An 8,280-nucleotide genomic window follows, 5' to 3' on the forward strand; every position below is an offset into this window, starting at 1 on the left:
GGATCCAGAAGGTCAAACAGTGAGCACAGTTCCCTGTTCAGGCTGTGCAGATGTGTGGAAACAGATACTTGGGGTGAACTCACATAGCTATGAGTAGAGTGGCTGCAGTTCATCACCCACACTGGACATATGAGAGGACAGCAGGCATAAACTGGGTCAGACGGCCACCCTAGCTCTAAATCAATGGTATTGTAGTTGTCACCACTTAAGAGAACAATTAATAAACATTTTTAAAAAATTATCTCCTTCTGTCTGTAATTACTCCCAAAAGACAAAGATCCAAAGCATCAATGAAACATACTAGCTGGTGTTATTTGCATTTAGACAAAAACTGGGGTAGATGTGAATTCTGAAAATTAAGAGAGGAAAAAAGACTTAACTAATTTATTAATGTTAGTTTATATGAGTTTCCTGTGAACTACTGGTCTTGAATTTTATTGGGGACGACTTAATAGGTGAAAACAGTTTATGCTGTAGAATATTGTATTAGTCCATTTTCTGTTGCTTATAACAGAAATCCTGAAACTGGGTAATTTATAAAGAAACAGAACTTATTTCTTACAGTTTTGGAGGCTGGGAAGTCTGAGGTCCAGGGAACACATCTGGTGAGGGTCTTCTTCTTTTGGGGACTCTCTGCAGAGTCCCATGGGGATGCAGGGTATCACATGACAAGAAAGGCAAGAACACTTTCAGATGCTCTCTGTATAAGGCCACCTGTCCACACCCATGATAACCCATTATTAATCCATTCATGAGGGAATAACCCTCACTGTCCAATCACCTCATAAAGGCATCACCTTTCAACAATGCCTCATTGGGGATCAGTCTTCCACATGAGTTTTGGAAGGTACAGACATTCAACTCTTACCACATATACATTACTTTGGCTTTTGTTCTTTGGCAATGCCTATGGTATCTATGGAAATGTCATTGTTTTGAGCCCTTCCTAAATACCCTGTGTTCACAACATTAGGTTCCTCCAATTTCTCTGCCTGAAGCAGAATTATTTTTAACTGGAAACAGGTGCCTTTGACTGACAGGTCATCTTTTCTAGCTTGTGCATTGAACCAAAAGTGTAACTAGGAGATGCAGAGAGAGCACAGAGAAAAGCAGACCCTAGTTCATCTTCTTTTTCTCATTTTTGACATTGTTGTTGAGGTTTTTGCTTTTGTTTTGATGGGGTTTTTTTTCGTTCATTTGTTTGTTTTTTGGAGGTTTTCATCCTGAGTCCTTGGCTATTAATGTCTGAGACATTTACACAACATTATGACCTTTTTCCACTCTGCTAAAAATTGACTGCTTTGTTTCTAGTAAACATGGTCTTTTAAAAATATAATCATATTTGATTATAAAGTGTATTATCCTGTTTCCTCCTTTTATAAACATCATGTGTGCCTCGATAAGTCTCACGTTGAATATGGGAAGCATTTTATGTATCCTGGGTGTGGGTGCGCCGTTCTGTAGGCAGTCTCGGGAGAACTTTGGAGATGATCTTACGACATGAACTTTCAGTTAATGCAGATTAGTATCCTAGCAAAAAATAGGCTTGATCGGGAGTCAGTATTTTGCTTTTATAGATAACTGTGTTTGCTGTTTTCTGAGGGGAGAATCTATTGAACTAAATTTTAGAAAAGATTATAAAGTTTTTCAAGAAGAGTTACAAAGCAATGGCTGACAGGCAGTGTCCACCACTGCACAAAAGAAATTCCAAGAAATCTTCAGCAAAGTGGCCTGTTCTGAAATTCCTAGTATGTTTGATTGGGCACGAGGATCTTTCTTTTTTCTTAGCTCCCTTGAGCTCATATATTTGCATTTGTTATTAAGTAAGTTAATTACTCCCTGTTCCTAGAATATGTTAGAGTGTATTGTGTATTCATCCATTCACTTATCAGTTATTTATTGAGCTCCCCCCTGTTCAGCTGCAGGGGTACAGATGCGGAATAGAGGGAAAGCTGCATCTGACCAGGTTTGGGATTTTCCAGGCAGGTACATCCAAGGAGATGAGCATGTATGCAAGGAGTGGTTTTAACTAGGTACCAAGAAATCGAGGCTGGGTAATTTGGTATGCATGAACAGGATGCCATGAAGGATTCAAGGTCAGGGAGAAAGGGGTAAAGTCAATGGGTTGTAGGAACTGTTGGGTTAGATAATTGTTGGGGTTGAGGACTAGAGGAGGTGAGTTGAAAAGAGGGGGGTGCTGGTTAGAGGGTGGTATGTTTGATGCTGGGGTTACAGGGAGGTTGTAGTTGATGGTCATGACAAGGTCTAAGGTATGACCATGGATAGGTGGCTGAAGTAGGGCAGAGGACAAGATCACTGGAGAAGAAGAAATCAAGGAACTGAGAGGTCAAGGTGATGGAAGTATCCTCTACATGGAAATTCAAGAAAGAAGTGTTGGAGAGAGACAATGAGCCAGCAGCAAGTAAAGTCATAAGAAAGGATAGGGAGTGATTCGGGGTCAGTAGGTGATTATGATTATGAGATGGAGACGATGGCATGAGCTTGAAGGCCGAGGACTTTTGGGGAAGAGGAGTTGAGCATTGTCCGGAAGCAGGACGGAGAAGCAAACAGGCAGAGAGCCCTCAGGGGGTACGGTGTCCTCCAGGGAGAGCCAAGTGTCTGTAAAGGCAAGAAGGTAAAGGGAGCGTTCCCAGAAGAGGCTGAGCATTTTATAGATTTTACTGGATTCCCTAACAAGGTCCGTCCCCAGGGGGCACAGTGGAGGGTCCAGGAGCCAGCTGAGAGCTGAAGCAGGTGGGACCGGATCAGGCCTGTTCACAGTGCGATGGGCGTGAGAGGCTGCAGGAATGAAGGGGCTGGGGTCCCTGCACATCAGAGGGACAGGGAACGTGACATGGCGGGATCTGTCCTGGTGGTTTCAGACACAGACGGTGAAGCTGTGAGTGTGGGAGGGAAGGATGGGTCGGGTGTCCTGCCAGAAGCAAGCAGAACTCTGGGGCCCTTCTCCTGTCCTGCGCCTGGTTGTTTGGAAGTGGGGGGTGAGGCCTCGTTAGCTGGAGCATGGGTAGGTTTGGGGCTCCCTCTTTATTCTGTGGATGGAGGTGTGGAAACTGGGGAGGTGTGCTTGTTTGAGCATTACTGGGATGACAGTTCCAGGCTGATGTCAAATGAAACCTGGAGGGTTTATATATATATTTTTAATATTGATTTTATACATGAGATGCAAATTAGTATGTTACATACATAAAAATAGCAACAGATTTCATTGGAGGGGGTTACATTGATTCATCATCAGTAGATATAATTCAGATTCCAATTCATATTTTAAAATAAGTCATTGTCTCCCTTTCCTCCCTCCCTACCCCCTTGCCACTTACCTCCAAAATGTGACTCGAGAACTGACAATGTCAGTCTTATCCACTGAATAATTGACACGTTCTTCTCCCTTTTTCTTATAGTGAAGAAAGCTACAACGTCAATGATTATTCCTTAAGAGATCAACTATTGGTGGAATCTTGTGACAATGAAGAGCTTAATTCTTCTCCAGGGAAGAACAGTTCCACAATGCTTTATTCAAGACAGAGCTCTGCCAGTCACCTCTTTACTCTGACAGTCCTTAGTAATCATGCCAATGAGAAAGTGGAGATGCTGCTGGGGGCCGAGACACAGTAAGTATGTGCAGAGAAAGGGTTTCAGAGTAGCTGATGTCTGTCTCCCCCACCTGATTGCCCTTGGTCTACAGACTCCCTAAAAACAGTAGCTGCTGTTTATTTTTTTGTCGAGCACCTACTGTGCACCAGGCACTGTGTCTTGGTGCTTTATACAGATGTTCTTTTCATCGTGATCCGCTCAATATCTCAAGAGATGAATACTGTTATTTTTGTGTCTCTAAGTCCTGATGGATGCATTGTGTTTTAGGTGGTGTGGTTTTTAATTTTTTAGAGTGGTTTAACAATAATTTTATTTTTTTCTTTGATAAAGATATGACCCACCAACCTTAGGGAGTGACTGAACTGGTATTTTGAGTCCAGGCCATACATTTTCTTGGATAATAGAATTGGAGTCATTTTTCAATCACCTGCCTTCAGCCAGAAAGCCCAGTGATGGCTGCCAAAGGGGCTACTGTTTAGGGAAAGGTATTGATGAATCCACTTTGTAATCCAGAGTTTCTGCAGGGGCAAAACAGGCATCCCGTTTGTGCCTGCAGCTCCACCAACAGTTAGTGTGCAGCCAGGCCTCGCACTGGATGAGGAGAAGGGGTTTAATTTTGAAGTCCACTCAAGTAACGTGGTCCATTTAGAGNCTTCTCCAGGGAAGAACAGTTCCACAATGCTTTATTCAAGACAGAGCTCTGCCAGTCACCTCTTTACTCTGACAGTCCTTAGTAATCATGCCAATGAGAAAGTGGAGATGCTGCTGGGGGCCGAGACACAGTAAGTATGTGCAGAGAAAGGGTTTCAGAGTAGCTGGTGTCTGTCTCCCCCACCTGATTGCCCTTGGTCTACAGACTCCCTAAAAACAGTAGCTGCTGTTTATTTTTTTGTCGAGCACCTACTGTGCACCAGGCACTGTGTCTTGGTGCTTTATACAGATGTTCTTTTCATCGTGATCCGCTCAATATCTCAAGAGATGAATACTGTTATTTTTGTGTCTCTAAGTCCTGATGGATGCATTGTGTTTTAGGTGGTGTGGTTTTTAATTTTTTAGAGTGGTTTAACAATAATTTTATTTTTTTCTTTGATAAAGATATGACCCACCAACCTTAGGGAGTGACTGAACTGGTATTTTGAGTCCAGGCCATACATTTTCTTGGATAATAGAATTGGAGTCATTTTTCAATCACCTGCCTTCAGCCAGAAAGCCCAGTGATGGCTGCCAAAGGGGCTACTGTTTAGGGAAAGGTATTGATGAATCCACTTTGTAATCCAGAGTTTCTGCAGGGGCAAAACAGGCATCCCGTTTGTGCCTGCAGCTCCACCAACAGTTAGTGTGCAGCCAGGCCTCAAGCCCAGTGATGGCTGCCAAAGGGGCTACTGTTTAGGGAAAGGTATTGATGAATCCACTTTGCAATCCAGAGTTTCTGCAGGGGCAAAACAGGCATCCCGTTTGTGCCTGCAGCTCCACCAACAGTTAGTGTGCAGCCAGGCCTCACACTGGATGAGGAGAAGGGGTTTAATTTTGAAGTCCACTCAAGTAACGTGGTCCATTTAGAGATAGTTGACCAATTTATTTGTTTGGAAACTAGAAACCTCCTCTTGCAACAATCGTCATGGGCAGGTGTTATGTTGGGTCAGAGAGTGAAGCAGTGGAGGGAAAGGAGAAGGTCCCTAGATCTGTCCTCTCAGGTCCCTGCCTAGGTCTCCCCCCCTACGTCTTCAGGGCTCCCACATAGTGCAGTTGAAATGGGTCAGCAGGTGAAATACAGTCCTAAGACTGGAACAGGAGGAAGTGATCCCAAATTACTGTCTCCGCCTCTTAAGAGTGATTTTAAGGGTGTTCCTGGATCATTAAAGAGTGTTAAAGAAAAGTTATTTAGTGATGCATGTGAAAGCACAGTAAGGCAGCCTTTATTCCAGACCATCACGATGGCTGTGGGGACGACTGTAATGGAGTCTTGCAGTGGAGAAGAGATTGGGCTCAACTCTGAACACAGCACGGACATGGGCGAGTTCACAGCCAAGGGGCAGTGTAGGGTCAGTGGATGCAAAATGACTAAGAGGAAACATCAGGGATAAGGGGAAATCTGGCTAAACGGACCCAACAGGATTCATGCTGTTATAGGCTGGGGTGATCAGACATCACCTGAGGGTGGTGGAGGATGAGGAACCAGATCAAAGATTGAGGGTGATCAAATATTTTTTTGCTGAAACTGGATTTTACAAAGAAGTGCACAGATGGGCCTAGGAGAAGGTTCAGAAGCCTGACTAAAGTTAGGCCAAACAGAATGTCGAGAGACATAAGAAAAATGTGAAAATTATAAGGCATCCATGTAAAATGTTAAATGATCATTTCAGATCTTTTGGTACTAGAAGTAGCTTTTCAAGGGCTGGAGAAAACCAGGGACTGATTGATGGAAAGCTATAGAATGTTCTGAATGAACTTGAGAGTTAACAGAGAGAACGAATAAGAAAAGGAACTTTATCCTAATATCCAACGTGTTTGTTTACAAAACAAAGAAATGCCTTTTTCTGAGGTCCCAGAGTTCCTTCTTTCACTGAAAGTGCTAGAAGGCCCTGTTGGCATTCCGAGCTTGCCCCTGTGTATCTGCTGCTCTGGAGAGGAGGGTGTGGGGCGTAGAGCTTGCTAGTCTGCGAGGTGACCAGCAAGAGACATCCCCAAGTTCAAGGCTGGGGAAGGCATTTCTTGAACTCTAAAACCCTTTGGCCCATGAAGACAGACCCAGACTTCCTTTGTTTGGGCAAACCTCTCTTAAAAACAGAATTTGGTGCTGTCTGGTTAGCTCACTTGGTTAGAGCATGGTGCTGATAACATCAAGGTCAAGGATTCAGATCCCTGCACTGGCCAGCTGCCAAAAACAAACAAACAAAATGAAACAAAATTTTGTAAGTCTTAGCTTGGGGTTTTATACAACTTTAAGGATGAGAAAGTCTTAAACACTTTGGCGATTAGTACCTGTCCAGATTTTCTAGAGAGTTCTCAGAAAGTAGGCACTTCCCTTTCTCAGAGTTTGTAGTAGAGAAACAGTGCTGGTTTTGCCTGGCATTTTCCTTTTCATTCTGTTTACAAGGATTTTTTATTCAGGCCTTGCCAACATGCCAGTAGAGCTTTTCCTGACTGTCTCATTCATAACTGATGTGATCTCCACCACTTGTTTCTTGGATTATTCCAGGGGAGTAGGAAGCGAACTGACGTGCCCAGTTGTTTTTACACCGAGGCCAGTTCCTTTCCTGAGACTCTGTAGCGTTTGTTCTACCCTCCTGCCTTCTGATTTCATTATGGACTGAGTGGATGTTCATTTCCTCCATCAGAGATGTTCTCAGAGTATTTACTTATGTCACCCGTAAACCCATGGGTGTGACTCATATTTGTAGTTCTTTAATTAATAGCGGGAGAACATTCCGGAGGACAGAGGTCTCCTTGAGTACAGAGGTTTGACTCTCATTCTCCTGCTCCTTCCCTGCCCACCCCCCACACTGCCCTCAATTACAGTTGAGAAGTAAGTAGATGGACAGGTGCTTACAAGACATAAAACAGTACTGGTGTTGAAAAAAAATGTATTATAGCCAAAGATGCTCTTTCCTTAAAAAGCAATTAACTTTTTAGAAGCTTAACAAATTGTTATATTCCATGCTTGGAAATATGCAGGGCAGCTCCAGGCTACCTGGTTTAGAGCAATCAGAGTTTTGATTTGTGTAGAATGTGTTCTTTGCTTCTAAGATTTGCAAAATGTATAGATGAGCATATGTTTCAGGTTTTCTCTCTTTTATGTCTTATTTGGTTAATATGTTCCATGGGCAATGTAGTTGAGAAAATTTGTTTTTCACTACCACTCTGGAGTAATTGCAGAACTTCACACTGGCCACCTATACCCTTTGGCTGCTTTTATATTTTTTTAGCAGCAGGCCAATGCGAGGATCTGAAACCTTGACCTTGGTGTTGCAACACCACATTCAACCAACTGAACTAACTGGCCAGCCCCTGCTGCTTTTTTTTGACCTGGAAAATTAATGGGCTTCATACCTGAATATTTACCTTCTTTGAAAAACTGTTCTTAGTGGTGATCACATGGTGATATACAGAATGTAAAATTGCAGTGGGAGGGTGCAGCTGTTTGCTGCGGGGACAATTCAACTTTATAAGACAGTAAAGAACAGATCGTGGTGATCACATGGTGATATACAGAATGTAAAATTGCAGTGGGAGGGTGCAGCTGTTTGCTGTGGGGACAATTCAACTTTATAAGACAGTAAAGAACAGATCGATGGCTTTGATTACATAAAGAATGCAGAAAAGCTGACCAAAAGGAAACGGGGCACTTAGTGAGAATCCGGGATGTGCCAGGCACTGAGCCAGCTATGGCACGTGAAGAAGGGACTCAGGGGTGCTTGTGGAGGAGGACAGGATGTCAGAGCTGAAGGAAGCAATAGACAAGGCAGCCAAATATCTGTCAGTTTCCCCAGAATCAGTAGTTCAAGTTTACCTGAGTGGTCCTGGCCAAATTATGAATAGCACTCTCCTTGTCTCTCAAAAGTGTTTTGTTTAGACAATAAAGCATGTGGTGAGCCTAATTATGTATATAATATACAATTATAATTTTATAAGAAAGTATTATATAGTTATATATAATTATATATATTT

General features: G+C 42.9%; 1 protein-coding gene across 1 annotated transcript in view; it reads left to right on the forward strand.

Annotated features, from left to right (window-relative positions):
• ARHGEF26 (Rho guanine nucleotide exchange factor (GEF) 26) overlaps window positions 1–8,280 on the forward strand; it is a 126,268-nt gene that overhangs the window by 104,377 nt on the left and 13,611 nt on the right. Inside the window, exon 12 of the mRNA XM_008584772.1 lies at window positions 3,420–3,629. Coding sequence (XP_008582994.1) covers window positions 3,420–3,629 — 210 coding nt within the window. The remainder of the gene's footprint in view (window positions 1–3,419; window positions 3,630–8,280) is intronic.

Source organism: Galeopterus variegatus, unplaced genomic scaffold (genome assembly GCF_000696425.1).
Source record: "Galeopterus variegatus unplaced genomic scaffold, G_variegatus-3.0.2 Scaffold3369, whole genome shotgun sequence".
NCBI lineage: Eukaryota > Metazoa > Chordata > Mammalia > Dermoptera > Cynocephalidae > Galeopterus > Galeopterus variegatus.